Source organism: Anoplophora glabripennis, unplaced genomic scaffold, assembly GCF_000390285.2.
Source record: "Anoplophora glabripennis isolate ALB-LARVAE unplaced genomic scaffold, Agla_2.0 scaffold2, whole genome shotgun sequence".
Classification (NCBI taxonomy): Eukaryota; Metazoa; Arthropoda; class Insecta; order Coleoptera; family Cerambycidae; genus Anoplophora; species Anoplophora glabripennis.
In genome coordinates, this window is record NW_019416325.1 from 2,721,937 (window position 1) to 2,743,287 (window position 21,351).

Consider the following 21,351-nt stretch of genomic DNA (forward strand, 5'->3'; position numbering starts at 1 on the left):
TTACGTCTTGCCTGTTCAATTAAAACGGATCAAGTAAAACGTCAAGTGTAGACCAAAAAACGGATGTTTTACTTGAACTGAATCGAGATGGTTTTACCGTACAATTCCAATGTGTAGATGCTTGTCCCCTTGTCCGTTTTAGCTGTTGTTTACCATCTCTGTTCCGTCTGTCATCCGTGTGTGATATTGTAAGTTTATTTTATATTAATATGTCAGACTTAAGGTGATAAATTGTGGACCGAGCAATACCTTCTCTAGAGAAGAACCAGTTCAAATGTTAAGAGGTTTTTCTTAACTGTTTCTGGTAGGACCCAGTGGGGCTAATTTCTTTCAACAAAGGATGGCCGGGGCCGGGACATCCAACATAAGCGCCGACACTGACTACCCGAATTATTCTGCTTCTAACACTACTAGTCACTATCTTAATACAGCTGATGGAAATTCGTCTTAACTTATTAAACGAATTAAAACATAGAATAACTACCAAGTATAGTTTTAGGTTGTAAAATTTGATTATATCCTATTTTGTAAATATGTGTCTTACTTACCTTCAAAAATTCCTTTTTAAGAACAGTGTAAATAGCTTCACAAGTTTCCAGTATAATACAACTTAGTGCTTGTTTTGATATAACGGTGCTGAATTCAAGATCTTTTTGTAACTTTTGCCCAAAGGCGTCGCCAAGGGTGGGCATTGAGGGGCAGATTTTGAAATTAAGAGCGCGAATTCAGTTTTCGGAGCGGCCGAGTAGCGTTACCCCCACTCCGCCGCCAGCTACAGTTAGCTCGAGCCGCGTTCGAATACTTCGGTTTGACGCATAATTAAAAATGCAGAGGTGGCTAAAATGAACCACAGTATTTTTTTATTGAAAATATAAGTCTTCAACTTCAATCTCTGTAAGAATAGTCGTTCTAGCATTTAAATAGGGCCTTGTGGAATTTTTATCTCGGCTCCAGAAGGTAGAGCAACGTTTTTTTTTTTAAATTCGCTTAAAAATGCCAGCAATCGACTCATGTAATAGACATAATCGAGAAATTATAATCGAAAAAGATATTAAAGAAAAATGCGACCAAAAAATTTTTATTGGACACTTGAAATTAAAATACAACTCTTAAGGAAAAAAATGAGCCCTGATTCGTTTCTCTACGACTATTCGTCGAGCAAGCAGAGCCGATTTTCGAGATGACCTTTTTTTCGAAAAATCGATATAACTCGAAAAATTTATATTTTTTAATTTAAAAAAGCCTCTTTTTGCTTGCCGAGGGCTACATTTACAGCAAGTAACAAGTTTCAAAACCTTAATTTGCAAGAGATACAGCAAAAACAAAAAAAGTCGATTTTTGACAGTTTTTCGATATATTTCAAAAAGTAATATAGCAATCGATATATTTATAAATATGAATCGATAGGTTTTTTAATAGCTACAACTTTTGTTTATTAGCGAAAAACCTTTTTTTTTTTACTTTTATGAATTTTTTAGGTTAACTTCGCCGTTTGTGCACCACAGGAAAAAAACATTTTTTTTCCTGTCACCATATTTTTTGTAAGCTCTTCTAGCTATTGATTGGACTATAAAGCTATATAAGTATGGAACGCACCAATTATATATTTTATAATTTTCTTTGAATTTCTTTATTTTTTTAGTGATTTATATTTTTTCGTATGTTTTTATTAAAAATATTTATAAAAAAAATTAATTCATTGTACCTATTTCTACATAAATATAATTTAATTTCTCCCATCCTATCTCTTATCTCGTCCCCCCCCCATTGCCTGGCGACGTCCTTGTGAGTTCTGTCTATTAGTCTGTTGCTAAAAACTTTAAAAAAGTAGCTGTTAATCCTCTCATGGGGTGTAAAAATTTAAAGCAACTTTTTATACAGTTTCTTATGATCGGGTGTGCATGCATGTTTTCTTATCACTAATATTACTCAGTTTTGTAATAAAGACAATAATAATTATGTTCTATTATTGAAAAAGACAACATATGTACTTTTTTAACGGTTGCATATCTACAACGTACTTAGATATTATCTTAAATTTTTATTTTCAGATTTTGTTCAAAGTAGGTATGTCTTTTATTAAATTTTGGCGAGAAGTCATATGTTATGATAAAAGTAAATTATTACATTTAATAAATTGAGTTAGGTTTTTCTTGAAAAATTCATCCAGGTATAATTAAGGTTCAGTAGTTTTATAAATATGTAATGCAAAAGTTTTAGTAAGTACTTAGTCATTATAGAAATTACAGGTGTAATAAAAACGATGATTATAATGCAGTTCTTGTATATAATTTATTGAACAAATATATAAATAAACAGTGACCATTTCTTTTGTATAAAGCTGAAATAGGGAAAAATAAATAATCATTAGTTGTAATTATAGAAGCTTAACAGCATTTTGAGAGGATTGAGGTAGAAATTTAAAATTTAGCATTTGACGTGAATTAAATTTTTGTGTCTTATAAATGGATAAGCCTTAATCCATTCAAAATGGTAATACAGAATTAAGTCTATTTTAAGTTGTAATTTAACAAAAAAAAAAAATAATAAACTGGTTTAATAATAAAAATGATTAAGTAATATTGCACATAAATATGTAGTTACATATTCATAAAGCGATCATTCTTCGCAATTTGTACTGAATAGCATGTGACAACGAAACACAAGTAACCCTAACATTTGGAAGTAAAAGTAACAAATTAAAGAGAATATCACATTCCTACATTGTCAGCACCTTTTTGATCGTGATAGTCGAGCATCGCTTGGGAAACACTATAAATTATCTAGAAATGCCTTCAAAATTATATATATGAATATATCTTTCGTGTGGACCAAAATGGCAAATTTTTAAGTAATGCTTAAGGAAAGACTGTGTTTGCCAGTTGAGATAGCCCAATTACTGTCACCAATGCCCAACAAAAAATAATATACATACAGCTATTTATTAAATACGTATGTACAGGGTATATACCTACTAGTCGGTATGCCGAATCAGATCAGCATTATTAAATCGTAAGTGATATCTATTTAATACATCGGAATATTCATGAGTACTTTTTTGCAATAACTTTCAGTATATGGACTTGAAGAAGAATTTGAGATACTCCTTAGTAAGACAAAATAAATTTCTCTAGCGTATTATTATTTACTCAAGATTTTAATTGATTCCGATATATGTAATACACAGGGTCGTTCGATTTTATTGATCAAACTTTAGGACAGAAAAGTTATAAAAACATGGTAATCAATACATACATATTAAATTTGAAAAATGTTTTCCTTTTCAGATACGGGGTGCTAAGCTTTCTTAAAAACGCTTTTCCTCAAATATTTTATATTAGGTAGAGACACATTTTTTCGATTTTAGTTTTATTGCTGTCGTAGGAAGGGGCAGCTTTTATTTAAAAAAAATTATGCCACTAACAAAATATGAACATTATATATTTAAAACCTCTGTCCCTTGTACAATAAAAAAAATGGTGTTTTGCTTTTTATTGTAAATCTGACCATGTCTGAATAACATGTATTTATTCAACAATCCAATATACAGGGTGTTTCGTTTGAAAAAATAATGGTCTAGACTAAATGATGCACCCAGTATAATAGAAAATATTGTTTAACGTGTGAGGAAATTTATTTGAATAACTTTTAATTGGTATATTATTACAGCTACAAATGTAGTAGGTATCTAATTATTTATTACGAAGTCTTTTAAGGAATACACCTTTTTCCTGGGAAATGATCAGATTTACGAAAAAATAACGGAATGAAAACATTTGGTTTCTTCTGTCGTGTATCATTTTTTTTTTTTTAATAAAGGCACCTACCTGCCTGCCATGTTTTACAACAGTGATAAAAGTGAATAATTGAAAATATATTTAAAAAGTGTGTCTTCACTATCAAGAACATTCTGCAAATTCAGCAATAGACTGTGTGCGTAGAAAATGAATTTTTTAAAGAAAATTTAACACTATGTGAAAAGTAAACAATTTTCGAATATTGTGTACATATTTCTCATAATTTTTTTATAACCTATCTTCCCTAACGTTTGATTGTTGGTAAAAATCGAAGGACCTGTAGATAAATAATCACAAAACGATTCAGACAATGACACTGCAGAAGTTGAATAATACGAAATAACATGTGTGATAATAATATGTACATTTAAATTTTTTAAAAACTTAATACTAATATATTTAATATATACTACAATATTTGCATTAACTTGCTATGAAATAAATCCAAATACAACCTATATCATGTTATTTTGTATTATTTTCTTTGGTTTAAAAATAGTTAAAATGAATGCTATCGAAAAAACCTGCCCATTACATTTTACAAATTTGGCATGTTTAAACAATGTTTACAATGAAATTACTAACATAACACTAGCAGTACAAATAATAGTGCCACATCTGTTTTAACAATTAATATAAATTGTTCACATAAACAGCATAAGGTACATGTCAGTTTCACTGTTAAGTTTATACAAATAATTTACTATGAGGGAGAGTACCAGTTGGAGGGAGCACCCGGTGCACTCTTACTAGGATGATACAGATGGAAGCCTGCTCCCGCGGCTCCGTGGTGATAAAATTGTGGTTGATCTACGTACGAATACACTTGGGGTTTGAGCGGTAAAGGACTGTCCGGATACTGATGGCGTAAAACATCTTGGTAGGGCACTGGTGTATCGAAACTAACCCCCCCGTGCAACTGCTGATGCTTGTCGCGGGGAGACACACTGGACGGAGGCGTCATAGCGGAGTGATAGTCCATGGAATAGCCGGTTGGATAATTTTGGTGTTGGGATAACAAAAACTGGTGTTCACTATAGGAGGATGAACCTTCACTTCCGGGAGGAGTGGGTAACGGACCCACACCCACTTGGTTATCACTCGGATAGTATCCGGAAGAACTTCCAGATCGACCACTAGCACTCGTGATACCATGTACGTTCGCTCGAATAACGCTTTCTCTGTTGGCGTACAGTTGTCGGAGTAATGCCGACGCCGGCAGGGGACTCTGCTGCTGAAGTTGTTGGTGATGAGCTCCGATCCATTGAATAGTAGTTCTTTGCTGTTGCTTGAGAAGCGCATCGGTGCTGAAGTCGGTAGGTTGGTGGGTTGGAGATTTGCACGCGGGCAGATGCTTCGACATAGCATTCTCCAGATCCTTAACAGAAGTGCCGCTACCTGCAGTATCATCTAGTTTCTTCGGGCTCGTTCCCGATGAATCCGAAGTCGTAGTTATGGGGTGAACTCCATTCGTGGAATGACAGGAGGACGCTGGACTCATCACATTGTTTCGGTGTGAAGAAACAGTGATTTCGTCGTCTTCGTTTTCATCCGACGACGTATTTTTGCGTTTCGTAGATCTCCGCATCGGAATGGTTTTCCTTTGATCGGCCGCAGTAGACGACGAGGTTGGCTGCAGCTGCGAAACTGGTGCGTGGTCCAAGCGGCGAGTCCGCAAATCCCCCGACTCCTTATTCGTGGTACCAGCGTCGGTAGCAGTTCCAGTACCAGCGCAGGTGGCATCTTCCAAGTCCTGGCTCGGGTCCTGGGGTGGATTGGGCGGGCCTCCGCTGTTCCGGTCATCTGACCACAGAATCAGTTAAAAACTATATTATACTAGCATTGGTGGTACGTCAACGTACCTCCACGATCGGCGTCTGGCGATCCATTCTCGGGGTCGTTGCTGCTTGCCTCCTCTCTCTTAACCAGGTTGGCGTTGTCCTCCATTTGGCAGCAATCCATTACCACGTTTTCGTACTCCCGACCACTGCAATCAAATTACTTCAAAATATGCTTTTTATCGTGCCATTATACAAATTATTTTATTACCTTATAAAGAAACCAAAACCTATTAGTAGGTAACAATTTATATTTTTTATAATTATAAAAATATCATATCCCAATATCTCGGTTGGCAAAACAGTAATAAATATTTCTTACAATTCCCTTTTATTAAGGCGTTTCTAAAATATGATGCCAAAGTGAAAGGAGATATGAAATTTCATTTTAAGTCAATATCAAAAAAACACAATTTTTTAAACGGTTGATCAGATCCAAATGGAACTGTGTGAATCTAGATTATTGACTGTACTGCAATAATTTCGTACCATATTACCGAGTTTCATTCTGATCTGATCAGCCATTCCCTCAAAATGTCTTTGGTGTAAATATCACGTATGATAGGTACATAAGTTTAAAGGAAATTTTGCCAGATTAAACTAGGGAAAATATATAGCGTGGCTCATTGAAGAAATATGAATTAAAGGTTTATACGAGTAACTCAAAAATCGGAAATTATAGAAGAAAAAATCGCACGCACAAAAAACTGGATAACAAATCTCCTTACAAAAGTAATGCGCTTTTTGTAAATAAAAAAGTAACTCGACATTATCAAAATTGACTAAAAATAAAAAAAAAATCAATTCAATTTTTACATTCTTTTTTTTTTACTAGGACATACGGAAAAACCTACAAAAATGTTGAAATTGTTTCACCCTGTATAGTACAGGGTGATTCACTATATTTAGATCCCCCTTTAACTTTTTTATTTTAAGAGTTAAAAAAAATGTAAAATACATAAGTTGCACGATTTTTTATGAATTTTTCGAAAATTATAGTTGAAAAACAAATGAAGTCCAAACGAAATGGCCGCTGATGTTAACTTTGTTAATTTAAATGAAACACCCTGTATATTTTTACATATTTGGATAGAACGTTCCCTGTCTACCATAGTCATATAGGGTTTGTTGGGCCCATCTCTAACAATAAGCGAGATACTATTAAAAAACGAAAATATGGTTTTTGTGAATCACTCTGTACATTCCATTTTCCATGGCATGCTTGGATAGTCTTGGCTGTTGTTAGACATAGAAAGTGACGGTTTTCGCAAACGTTAATCACTTTTTTGAGAGACATTTTCAAGTCAAAACAGGTTACAGGTTTTCAGTGTTTTTTCATACGTTTGCGATTTATACTAGAGTTGAATTTTTTTTGCGCAAACCTAGCAATAATGATAGTGTTCGGTGCTCAAAATATATATTGTTTATTAATTTTCCATTTATAATGACGACTATTTACATAAAAACACTGCTTAAATATATTCATTGGTAAACTGACAACCCAATAAAAAAAGGTTTGGTGTACTATATGAAAACACTTCGCAGCACATTCTTGGGATTGTAATTCATTTTAACGGGATGTTTTTGCCTGAAATCGGTAATTTTTTCGGCCTGTCATCTCTCGAGAACAACTTTAGCTATAAGTCAAAACAAAAACATATCGCATCTGTTTTAACATGAGGATTTTTCAAAAAAGTGGTCAACGTTCGCGCAAATCGCAACTTTTTTGTCATTAATAATTTAGATATATTAGAACATTAAATTTTTTTATCATATACAGGGTCGGAAAGTCCCCATGGTTCATCGGCCGTTACGTGAGAGCGATAAAGTAGGTCATAGAAATCCGTGCGATAGAGAAAGATGGCTATAATGAAGGCGTCTAATAGTCACCGCCCATTTCGCCCTTCCACAAATAAGACCCACTTCTTATTTGTGGAAGGGCGAAATGGGCGGTGACTATTAGACGCCTTCATTATAGCCATCTTTCTCTATCGCACGGATTTCTATGACTTTCTTTATCGCTCTCACGTAACGGCCGATGAACCATGGGGACTTTCCGACCCTGTATATAAGGAATATCACGATTGTCTTTTCAAGAACTTATAAATTGGAAATTGGTAACAATATTGTTAACTCATTTTTTTCAACAAATAAATTGCCTTACCTGATTACATAATTCACGCATATAATGTTTTGTTCTTCCGCATTTTTTGAATTACAGACTACCGTGGCACAAGTTTGAAGCCAAGTGTATCCACCATTTTTATTCATCCACCTATAGTAGTGCGTTAGAACTTGGCCCTTAGTTATTACTGTGAAAAAATTAGTACGTATGAGTTAAAAAAAGCTTAGAACTACAGGAGATTTCTTACAGTCAATGTGACATTTCCTTAGTTTGTTAGCATCTTCCCCATGGCACAAAGAATATAAATTTCTACCAGTCAGTTCTTCCGGCGTGTAATCCAAAAGGTCAATGACTTTGGGTTCACAGTGAGCTATTTTGAAATCAAAATTTATTCTAGTAACGAACATATCTGATTCTAGTCTTATTTCGTGTACACTTGGTGGTGGAAGCGCAATAGCTAGTGCTACCATTCCCAAAAGTGGCGGTTGTGTTTTTCGGGAATGGGAAAACGTGTACTGCGGCCGAAGTCTGCTCAACATCAGAACGACCTGAAACCAGAACGAGTTAGAACGCGGAGAACCAGGAACTTGTCTACGTACCCTATATCCGGACGATTTGAAATGGCATCCTCTTTTCGTTAACGTTGACTTCATTCGGATGCAAAACGCCCTATCCAGTCCTTTGTAAGGTGGGTTGGCTCCCAATGCCATTTGCGTGGCCACTAAAAAAATAACGCTGAAGCAGTCTATATCTAAGTTTTAAATTTCATTTCGCCGCTGAATAATTCATTGGGATTTCGTCTTGGCAGGTAATAACCAACGGCCGGTAAAGGAAATACTAAAATGAATATTAGTTAAATATGAGCCGGTGTAGATGGTTATGTGAATAAAAGAAAGAAGCAAAAGAGCGTAGTGTACACGGTTACTGCGGCATTCCTGGGCGTGACACGTAACATCAACACAGAATAACAATTGACCACGTACACGAGGCGTTCTCTGCATGCTTAACTATAGTTTCCTGTCGGAATCATACAATTGTATGGTTCATAATCTGTTAGAATAATTCAGAACACTTAAATTGATATATTTTCTTTATTATTGTGCTGGGTGCTTTTAAAATTCGAAGAGCCACCTTCGACTAACTTTTCGTCGGTAAAAATCGGGTGAAAATCGGGCTGAAGCAGCATTTTCTTCCACCACGCGCCTTTAAAATGTTATCTATTATTTTTGACATACGTTCATTGTCAGTACTACAGGGAATAACAATGACGGTGCATCAAGAGTAAAACTGTACCTAAGGGATGACTGGAAATTTTTGAATAATTACTGAAGATATAAGCTTGTATAAACCTCATGTAAAATTTGAATAAAATTTAGCCAATGGCGTCGGAATCAGGAGAGGTCAAAGAAACTCCAATTGTCAAAAAAGTTATGTGACGTTTAGCAGGACTTTATTTTGTTTCTTTTGAGTGTTTTTTTCGTAGAATGCAGGAAAAATAATTCTATTTAGACGGTTTTAAATAAAAAATAAAAATTTCACTACCCTTTCGATTCTAACTTGAATGTTGGCGACGCTGAGTTTCGAATATGTAAAAAACAAAAACAACTGGCTAACGTCAAGAAAACCATAATTTAACAAAATTAAATGCCGGTTTGGCCATTTGCGGTCGATGATTGGTAATTTATTCAACCGAGTTGTTTTCGAAAAGAAAACATATGAAAATTACCGATATGACGTCACAAAATAATTGATATTCAATCAGTACGGTGTGAATCGCTCACTTAATATTCATGTGCCATAGCCATATTTGATTTGAAGATTATATCTTTGCAACTAATGTAACACTTTTCTATATAGGGTCCGAATCCACAAACTATTAAGTACGGTTCACTGTTAAAATTGATACCAAGCAGGACAACGTAGACGGGTATGCTACAATTATGCGTTGGAAGGGTTATCCTACAAGTAGTTTTATAGGAATTAATATTTTAAATATTCTTGACTTAGCCATTCTATTTAGAGTTATTCGTATTTCTGTGGTGACCCAAACAGATACGTAGAAATAAATGAGGTCGTGAGAACTAAAGAGGGAAATAGAACAGTCCTTAGACTCGAACAAGGCGTGTTTAATATGTCACACCACCAGGTTCCAACATTGTTAGGATGAGTTGGGTACAGGACATAGCTAGTACCATGCGAAACATCGCCACAATTTTAAAAATGTTGTCACCGCCGTTCATGAGGGTGAAAATTCGAAATATTTAGAGGAAAAAGAAGGGCAGTTGCATTTACTTGACGAAGATTCGACGGCCTTATCACTGTAAGCATGCTTTCGGAAGACGGGTGAAACTAAAACGTTGTCATTGTTGTTGGGATTCAAAAATCCAACAGTTTTCAAAATATACGAGAGCTTAGATGGCAAAAGAGCGGTAAAGACGTGACGTTATAAAACCCTACGCGCTGGCCTTCTGGGATGTGTCAAAGTAATTGTTTAATTCGAGGTTTAATTTTGGTTGGTCGCAGGGCATAGAACAGTCCCACATGGATAAAAGAAGAAATGAGGAACGACGCGAAAGGTCAACTCAACTCAATAAAATAATAATTAATAATAATAACTTCATTACCATCTGGATTATTCGTTCCTGCTGTGGAGGTGCTCTCTTCGGATCCACTGCCAGGAGACGCCAGACTCTGGCCTTGCGTCAGTCCTAAACCTAATTGTTCGGCTATTTCGGAATGATCCTGATGATGAATGTAGTCGAATACACTACTCCCAGTCATTTCTACCTGCAATAACACACAATTAGCACAAGTGGGCTTTGAATGTCTTCAAACATTTTTTTGAAGCTCTTCATTTTTTACTGAATATGGGAAAATTGAAAAAATGTGATATGAAGTTGTAAAAATGGGAATTTCCTTACACGAACTTGAAATATGTTTCTTAGAAAAAATTCTCAAAATTCAATTTCAAATCAATGATAAATATTGGAAATTCGATTTTTTTAATTCTCTTTTAAAATATGTAGAGTCAAAATATAGTTGAAAATCAGAGCATTAAATAAAAAACTAATTTGTAAGTATTTTCTGGCATAATTACGAAAATAAAAATCAATGGTTACATTGATATACCATGAGGTAATTATTTTTGTCGCAAAACAATTATAATTTCATATTTACAGCCTTTTTGGAATTCCTAACAATATCTATTAATAGACCTTTTAGTAGTGACGTCACATACGCCAAATAATAGGCAACCCCATAGTGCACATTGTCATGAAGAATTTCTCAATATTTTTACTAGATCGATTTTCGACCTTATGTACTGTGGACATAAGTGCCAAAAAGTGACTTATTTGTCGTGACTTTAAATATCGCGATATTCTGGCAATATTAGAAATATTTAAAAAGTTTTAAACCCGAAAATAGAATTATAGAATTTATATATTTAAATTTATAGAACAATATTGATTTGTATAGTAATTAATAAATTAAAATTATATCAATGTTACTGAGCATGCGCATTAAAAATAATTTCATGTAAGCGAAGTAGCCTCGCAACAGGCTATCATTCAAGGAAAGTTTGGTTGTGGTTAAGAGTACGTCTATAATAAACCACTTGAAGAAAAAAACACTCTGACAAAGTAGAACAATAAGAAAAACAATAATAATACTTAGTAGCAATAGAAAATGCCAAGATTAAACAAAACAAGAGAAAATTAATACGCTAATGATGACAGCGATAACGTAACAACAAGCGCTCACATGCGTATGAGGCTATTCTTTCTGAGCATGCGCATTAGGAATAGCACGGCTAATGTTAAATTTTTACTTTATTTAAATTTAGGATTATTCTTTTATATCGTCTTTTGTAAGTTTTAAGCACATTAGTGTATCTATTTTACCAAACACGCGTTGGTTGTTCTTAAATACTTCCAAATCCTTGTAAAGATAAATTAATTTGAAGTTGCTCATTTTTATAGTAAAAGTGTACACAAGGGTCGGTCTGTACAATTTCAACTATCACAATTTGTTGGGGGTTGCCTAAATATGTGACGTCACACTAAAAGAGTCTATTGCCGACACTTTTCGATATTTGCTCTCAATCAATAACATTTTTAAGGGTTCGAGGAATTTTTATAAAGAATGACATAGTTACTTCTAAAGTTATCAGAGTTACAGTGTATTTTATATACCGAGTGCTCGCTTTCGAACCGCGTCTTGAAGATCTCGGTTATCTTAAGAGATACAGGACTGGTCGGATGGGAGCAAAGATGAGAAATTTCAAGAGAAATTTCGACTATCCTTTCTCGCATTGAAGTTATAATAAAAAAAAATTGATAACTGATATTAAATTTAATTTGATCTTTAATCGGTAACGGAAAAAGATGGATATTTTAAACTCATAACTTTTTGTGGAGAATACAATTTTTATTTTTCTTATGGTCGCGATTTTCCGTATATCCTATTTAAAAGGTCGGTGAAAAATCGTCAACAGTTATGCCACCCCATCAGCGAGCAATTCGATATTTTTTTAAAATAAAATTTATAGAAAACATTTATTTTTAAAAACAGTTCCATTTCCGTTGTATTGAGAATTGATGGAAGCCAATGCGTCGAGTATGCTATATAAAGTCCACGCCAGTAGTATAAAATAGTAATAATTTAAATGGACATGGCTTCCGAGGTGGTTTATTTACAGTTCCCGTACGTACCTATGAACAGTTAGCCGCGCGACTTAAAATTCCGGCAGTTGTCCGGGAGTTATTAAATTTAATTTAGAAAAGCTGGCTAAATCAAGTAAGGGCATCGCATAAAGGTTGGAAGATTAAAGATTGTTGTCCAAGAAGGCTATGTAGGTGATAACATGTACGTGTTCTTCTAAGGTCTGCCATTTTCCCCGCAGTTGCAAATACCCTATTGATTATGGGCCCCGCCAGTCCTATTATAAATGGCAGGCACGCTGCTGCAGAGGACTACGTGAGAAGCATTTTCCAACGAGGCGGTTGCTTCGGGAGGCGGCTAGCGGATAAAACGTATACCGTGCCGTGTACAGCGGTGTGGCAGGGGGGACTGCAGGATCTCCCATCAAATTTTTCACAGGAATTTTCACGACCAGCGCTACCACATATTTTTACTGTCTGTCGCACAATTCCAAATAATTACCTTATAACATTTTTATAAAAAAGTATTAGTGCCATCTATGCGCAATGTAAGCCAACTACGCAATTGCAGAATTCTATTGTTGTAAATGAAAATCCTGCCACTACCACAGAGAAAGTTATCCCCTCTCTGCCTCTGTTGAATCATGTATTATTTCGTGTGAACAAAAAATTTAATTGTATTTAATTGGAAGAACCAAAGAATGTGTACAGAAAGTTAAGACTAGAATTTTTGCAATTTAATGATTTCACTTTAAAAATTGTCGCCTTTATTTGAGATTTTCCAGATTCTTCAAAGTATCTTCCGGGTCCATTTTTGGGCAGAAAAAGTTATGGTTAAAGCCGTTTTTGTCGATATAATGGTACTTACAATGTTTTAATAGTTTATATCTAGAAACTTTCATATACCTAATAGCAAAAAATTAACAAATAATATCCTTATGCTCTCTGGAAATACATACATGCGGCCTTTTTTTCTTATTTTACGTATTTTGTCATACTGCAAATTAAAAATTTGAAGAGTTTTGTTATGGTTTTGTTATTTGTTAATTCACGTGAGTTTCTAATATAAAATTTAATATATATGGATATATACCACACTTTTGTATAAAAAAACTCTGGGGATGAATTTTTCAATAAAACAAATTCTAAAAAAATAAAAAGTAACGCACATTGTTCATTTGATATACAGAAATAACAAATATTTTATGCATAACACAATGAAAACGGATCAAATTGATTTCCCTTAACATCTACCGCGTGGCATTTTTAAGTTATGAGGATTTAAATTTAATTTAATTTAAAAATTGGACGTTTTTTTTGTTGCGCTACTGAAGAGGGGGGGGGGAAATAGGTGTAAGAGTTCAAACAAATTAAACGAATAGCAATTCAGCACGGTCGATGTGGAAGGATATCATTTATCGATGTCACTACATTTTACCCACCTGTGAAAGACCTAGGTATATCGATACTGTTTCCGAAATGTACAAAAAACGACCGTCTGACGCCAACGCCAAGGCGAAGCCATCCAGGGACTGAAAAAAAAAAATATTTCAACCAAGAGAATACTATTGTAATATTAACACTTAATTTATAAAACATGTGTCAGTTTAAGTACAATTTTAAACAATAAACAGGCAACTGGAAACAAATAAAAAGCCGAAAATTAATATCCAGTTACCCAAATAAATAAATCGATAAATTTGAGTTTTTTAAGACCCTGTATATTATACACTTTCGATTTTTTTGACGACGAAGATACAGAAACAAGACTTTGGTTCTAAATTTCGTAATTTCGAAGATATTTTACATTCGAAACTAAGACGAAAATAAAGTTTTCGCCATACTTTCCAATCTCATTCGTTACTGATTTTTATTTAGCACTTTGGAAACCATGAATGTAAGCTTTTAAATTTTAATTATACGGAATTAAAAGTCTGTTTACTGGATTGAACATCTCAGTTTTTTAATTTTTAAGATCTTCGAGTTGTTATGAAAAAATAACAGTTCATATTCATACAGTGACAAAACTTTTGACATTATTTTAAAATTTCACTATTTAATTGCCTCTAAAACATTTGTTTTAAAATTTTGAAGAGTAAATGAACAGATTTAAATTTCTAAACTAAATGAACCTTATCAGTCAAAAAACTTATCAGAGAACAGTTTAGTGATCCGGATCACTCGACCATAACATTCAAAATTTTTATTTCTAGGGGTACATGAAAGAAGAAGAAAAGGATATTGGATAATTTTTTTTAGATAATTATTACTACCCAGAGTGCTTATGGATTTATTTCCTTATTGTACCTATGATAATTTTTTTTTACGAAATTTTTATAACTAATTTGAACTACATTATTAACTTTAAAGTAAAAGTACAACAACTAATAATAAAAAATGAATAATTTGAGAACAAATTTCTTTGCGGAATTATTATAAAGTCTACCTTTTTTGTGTAAAAAAAGTTGGAAAATAAGAATATGATACCAAAGATGAGATACCTTAAAGTACAAAAAAGTTATGTCGTTTCGAACACCTTCAATCTACGGCAGCTGGCGCCCTCTATGAATTATAACCAAATTTTGAACAAATTTCAATTCCTCTATCTAAAGCACCCCAAACCCCAAAATTTTGTGTAGATATTTGCATTTATTAAGAAATAAATGGAAATAAACTAAAATAATATTTTACATTTAACACCCTCTATCTCTTTAACTATCAACTTTTGGAATAAGGTAAGTTCGGCTAAATCGCAATATTTTTGCTTCGGGAATATACCCATGTATTTTGGCCTATTACCTCGGGACCACCCTGTATATACCTATGTTGTTTTTATATAAAAAACATAAATTACATTTTCTTTTTGAAGTATGTGACAATAATTATTCTTCAACATGTTATTGATAAAATATAATATAAAAAGATGTACTTATGATAACAATATACATACTGCCATTTATGGATTTTTTCATTTTTTAGTTATTGTTAACTTATTTACTTGAGTTTCCATTTTGTGTGCAACTGGGTAGTTCGAACCCGCCCGCAAATAAGTTGTCCACAAACGCCGCCCTTCGTTTTAAAGAAAAGCAAATTGCCTCGGGCGAAAGAGGAATTGTTGTAAATAAGGGATGTTTAATGGGTTCAATATAGGAACATCGGCGCACTTATTTAAGCACATTTATCAAAAAAAATATCAAAGAAATGACAAGAGCCAGACGTACGGGGTTTCGGGACAAGTTACTTATTCTCGTCGTGTCCTGACGGTCATTCTATATACACCGAAGGGATCAGACGTCAACCGGGGAAAATTGGGTGGAAGGAAGTAGAGGTCTTCACGGAAAAAAAACGGATCGTATTAGATCAGCGAAGTCATCCTCTAATATACAATACACGTGTATTTAATTTTTTTCGGTATCCATTATACTGATGTATTCCACCCATATGTCTGTCGCAGTTTCTAATATGAATGCAGGCTTTTCCATACATTAACGTTAACTTTATTCAGTTTGCGAAACCAGGAATTTATAACTGAATAATAATGGCGGAGAATTCTAGCGCCAATAATAATTAAATGGCAGCAAAATCGAATTTACAAAAGCAGCTTTTATGTAGGATCAGCGCAAAATGCGATAAAAGGAGGAATTTATTTTGAAACGCCGGCAGACGCCATGTTGACAACTTATCAGCAGTTATAGCCAAGTAATAAATTTTTGAATTTAAAATTAGTTACAATGAATGTCCCTCATTTAAATATATTAGTCATTGTTTGTTTCCTGGGTATTTTTTAAAATTCTTTTATCTAATTGATATTCTTCGAATGATACCTTACATGTAGGTACAGTAACGTCATAAAAACCGATGAAATAAATCAATAGGCAACTATAAATTTCGGTGACGTTTATTTATAAAGCTTTCTAAAGCTGAACTTACGCAACGTACATTTAAATTTTTTAACAACTCCGTTTACGTTACGGCACATCACTTTGTTCTTTCTTTGAATTTATTTAAAAATCACCAGTAGCACCTAAATAAAAACTATTGAATTGACTGTTTTTCTACCTGTAATATGTGCGTCCCTTGATGTTGCTCAAATATGTCCATCGCTAAACCCGCTGACGTCCGATTCCTTCCAGCTGTAAAAAAAATAAGACGGATTAATAAGCACCAAAAAACAATTGTACTTATAACAATATTTTTGTTTCATTCTTTGTTGTTCTTGATTGTGTACAGGAAGAAATGCTTAGTAATCAGTAGACATCGGAAACTTTGTGACGACAATCAAATAAATAAACGGCACACAAAAACATAAAAACACGTGCCATACCTCGACCAAGTAAATCGTCAAATCGTCAATCGTGTGAGCGAGTCACACGCGCACAAACGACAACGAAATGCACTGCCAACGTCCCTCAGCAAAAAACATGGACGACAGAGCAGGCATTGGAGTGCCGCTAGATCGAATAAATTGATCGATGCGAAGTTTGGTATTTATTATGTCATCTGACGAAGTTACAAGTATATTTAAAAAGAAATTCTCACATCACTTTCAATGTAAGTAACTCCAAAATAAACAAGTATACGATTCAACGACAATAAATATAATCATATACAGGGTGTTAGAAGTTTGACTGCCTTAATTTTAACAGACGATGGAATACACTAAAATAAACAAAAAAACTTATATGACATATGTCCTAAACTCAACCATTTCCGAGAAAAAAAAATTCAAAATCTCCAACTTGATGTACTTACAAAAGTTCGATTAATTAAGGAATATTGACATAACTAAAAAATAATTAACGTTGAAATAATTAATTTAAAATTCGATAAAATTCATATCGAGCAATGTGACAACGGCGCGGCGGTTTATTAACACGAGGTACTAAGGTGTCCAGCAACCACCAATACGCAATTCAGTTGGTATCTGGATTTGACGATGTCGGAGTGTTTTTTGCGTACCATTATTTCCTTTTCTTGAGGTGTTTTCCAGCGAGTGCGCGAAAATTGGATTCGAATGTGTCGCGCGTGCATCGAAAATGGTGGTGGACATTTTGAGGATACGTTGTAGTTTGTTTTATACTTGTGCGTTTAAAAATTACTGAATTTTGCGTTTTGGTAAGTACCTAAATTATTTTTAATACGTACGACGTGAATCTTTTGGGTACTTTAATTACATATTCTTCAAATACGTAATTTGATTAAAAGTTAAGTTCCTGTTTTAAGAGATTCATAATTACTAAAATTCGAGCTAAAATTTAAGCACAACACTATCTTCGTACTACAAAATCGGTACATTTTGTTTTATTTATTTAAAAACTGGAAAACAATTGTCTTGAAATTTACTAAATGTTTCACAATAATAGTTGTTTACATTTTTTCCGTAGGACAAGTCTGTCGCGTGTACACGTGGTGTGCATCAGCAGGTTAAGCGCTGTTGTCACGTTGTGATGAAACTCCCCAATATTAATTAATACTCGTTGTATTTTGAAAACTGTAAAAGTTACGCCCCTGTAATATACAATGGCAGTCAAACTTCTTACACCCTGTATAGAAAAAAAATTGCTAGGCATATTTTCTACAAATGGTGCGTCCCAAAAAATTTAAAACTTTGTTTAACATTTATGTATTATACTTGGCGTTATATTATACCTACCCCGCAAATGTATTATTATACTTACAATAAAAAAATATTAAATTAAAAGCCTTTCGAAAATAAAATTATAGAACGGTCTAAAACCGCTCCCATTTAACCGTTTTTCTGTCTCTTATAGTGTCCGAGAACCCACCACATCAGTCACCAATTTAGGACGCGCTGTATATACGTTTTGAAGTCCATGGGTCTTATAAAAATATCAGTCGTGTAACCGCTGGGACGGCCAGGTGTTAGACGCGAATTGATATAGAATCTTTCGCAAAAACAATATCGCCGGCGGCCCTCCGGGGATCATTTTCGCCTGCGGCAATTCTGGTCGCCCTTGCAGGAGCCTACCAGTTCCGCTCGTTGTGCCCTTTTAGCCACGACGCCCTCAACCACTCTGGTCAGTGGTCACTCTTTTCTCTGTCTGCTAATTCGGTTAGCAGCCTGTGGCTGTCGTCGCTAGCCCTACACTGCGTTTGCCGAGTTTCACGAAAAGGGAGTTTAGCTCTAGTGGGAAATTTAAAATGTTTATATTATTTTTGTATTATTTAATTACAAAAAATACTGGCGGAATTAATAGCTCTTGTCATTTTGTACTAGACGCCCTGTATAACAACGGTTCAATATCGATAATATGGGTGAGGATACAAAAACTTTAAATAAAATTTGGGACAGGTGGTGTTAAATGGGATGAGGTAAGCTCCATTTTCAATCGAAAGTTCCGCTCATGGCTTTTGCGACTGCGGAATTGTTATTAACAAATTGTATATTTTCTCGAATTTTAAAACAAAGTTTGAATTAAAACGAAAGCCTAACACAATACGTTTAACACAATTGACTGAATTTTTATTACTGTTTTCTGCGTGTAGTTTGCCTAGCTCCAAAATACTCCAAAATATCCGAAATCAAGTTATTTATTTATACACTGTTGATGTCAGAAAAGTTCATAAAGTATTGTTCCAATTGAAATTTAAAAAAAATCGACTGTGTTCCCTCGTAAAGATTGATGTTTAAAACAAATGATATTAGTGTTAGTTTGTAGTAATTTTAGACCAATTAACTCGAATTTTTATTTTTCAAATCGGATAAAAATAGTCGAAGCTTCCTACATTTTTTACCGGACACCTTTTACAATAACTGTCACGTGGCTTTTGTTGTCTGTCGAATATATATTTTTTCAGAATCTTGCCTAAAGTCACCTTTACTATAAACATTTTGAATAATTCGACTTGTTTCATTCGCGGTTTAATTTTTTTAAATCTTGTTTCAAAAACACAACTCTGTATAATGCTTTAAACTTTCCTCCCGTTTGCGCTCGCTTACTATTTAAATTTTTTTTTTTTGATCAAGTTTCGAATTTACTATGAAATTTCCTTTCAAAAAAGTAAAATTTGGCGAAGTCGCCGGTGATTTTTGCTTTGCTTCCTACATTTCGATGTTACGTGGACCACGTTTTTGTCATCGTAAAAAAAAGGTCTGTTGCTATATATTAATACTGGTAGTGATATATATTCGCGTATATATTGGAGTTCCTACAATCCCAAACATTGTGTAATATATGAGTTCGCTGGTCGAAGCAACAGCGAGACCTGTATCAAAATTGAACATATTGCCATCTTTAAAATATTACCGTTTGATATTACGTTTGTATATATCGTCGTAAAAAAATAGCTTTTAGGAACTTAATACACATTTTTTTAAATTCTAGCCTTCGTTAGAATCTTCTAAAAAATAAAGGGATGCTTGTAAGTCGCAATGAAAAGATTTATCAAAATAAACAGAGAAATAAGAGTAATATTGTTCTAGAGTGGCCCAAAGAAAAAACAATTATTTTTTTTCGTGTCTCTTGTGAAAATATGTTAGTTTATCATGTTTTAAGAGCTCCCTCAAAAAATCAGCTCAAAAAAATTTTTTTTAGAGGTCGCTCAAGGTTTTTTAAAATTTCCAAAATCGTCAAAAATTGATTTTTTTCTTTTAATTTTTTTTTCGTTATTTTATCATTTTCTAGCTTGAAACAAATCTCGATTCTTAAAAACTCCATTGTGAGTATCAAATATTTATAATTTTTTAATTTTTTAAAATTTATGTGTCTCGTTAATTATTTATATTCTTTTGTTCATCAAATTCAATAAAAAAAATTATTAGATCGTTGATATTTACTTTTAGAGGTCGCTCGAAAACATAGGTACACTACTTTGAAAATTAAAATAATTATGAGTGACCTTTAGAAATTAAAATATCGATCTGAAATTTTCAGAATCGAGATTTTTTTCAACCTAGAAAATGATAAAATAACGAGAAAAAAAATTTAAAACAAAATTCAATTTTTGACGATTTTGTAAATTATTAAAAATCTTGAGCAACCTCTAAAAAAATTGTTTTTTAGCTGATATTTTGAGGGGGCTCTCTTAAAACATGATAAACTAACATATTTTCACAAGAGACACGAAAAAAAATAATCATTTTTTTTGGGCCACCCTAATACCTATATGAAAAAGAAAATTGTTATGTGAGTTCAATTTAGCTACTTTAATTTTAATATTTTAATTTTAATAAGTTCAAATTTGTGTAAAATTTTATGGGATTTATTCAGTCGTAGTTTTTGGATTTTACGTTTGAACTAAATCCATCTGAAGATAGCTTACTACACTTCTTACTAAAACAAATAAAAGTTTGTTTCAAGGGCTAGCAATAGACTCTTTAGGTGTGACGTCACATATTTAGGCAACCCTCAACAAATTGTCATAGTTGAAATTGTGCAGACCGAATCTGATCCTTGTGCACTATTTCCATAGTTACTATAAAAATGAACAACTTCAAATTACTTTATTTTTAAAAGGATTTAGAAGTATTTAAGAACCAACACGTGTTTCGTAAAATAGATACACTAATGTGCTTAAAACTTACAACAAACGATATAAAAGATATTCCTAACTTTAAATAAAGCAAAAATGTAACATTAGCCGTGTTATTCCTAATGCGCATGATCGGGAAGAATAGCCTTATACGCAGGTGAGATCTTAGCGTATTTTCTCTTCTTTTGTTTAATCTTGGCATTTTCTAGTTCTATTAAGTATTATTATGGTTTTTCTTAGTGCTCTAATTTGTCAGAGTGTTTATTTCTTCAAGTGGTTTATTATAGACGTACTCTTAACCATAACCAAATTTTCTTGAATGATACCCTGTTGCGAGGCTATTTCAAAGTCAATATTGTTATATTTTAAATATATAAATTCTATAATTCTTTTAATTTGTCACTTGGGGTTTGAAACTTCTTAAATATTTCTAACGT

General features: G+C 33.4%; 1 protein-coding gene across 2 annotated transcripts in view; it reads right to left on the reverse strand.

Annotated features, from left to right (window-relative positions):
* Positions 1-2,322: 2,322 nt before the first annotated feature.
* The window catches only part of LOC108917025 (protein trachealess), a 37,928-nt gene continuing 18,899 nt past the window's right edge, over positions 2,323-21,351 (reverse strand). The window contains exons 3-10 of one of the 2 annotated variants that reach the window (XM_018723444.1): positions 16,481-16,554; positions 13,864-13,953; positions 10,385-10,547; positions 8,360-8,481; positions 8,008-8,308; positions 7,800-7,947; positions 5,660-5,784; positions 2,323-5,600 (exon numbers count right to left, since the gene is read on the reverse strand). In XM_018723444.1, the coding sequence (XP_018578960.1) occupies positions 4,501-5,600; positions 5,660-5,784; positions 7,800-7,947; positions 8,008-8,308; positions 8,360-8,481; positions 10,385-10,547; positions 13,864-13,953; positions 16,481-16,554 (2,123 nt within the window). In that variant the 3' untranslated portion in view covers positions 2,323-4,500. Of the gene's footprint in view, positions 5,601-5,659; positions 5,785-7,799; positions 7,948-8,007; positions 8,482-10,384; positions 10,548-13,863; positions 13,954-16,480; positions 16,555-21,351 lie in introns of both variants that reach the window. The other variant, XM_018723442.1, reaches the window with a different exon arrangement.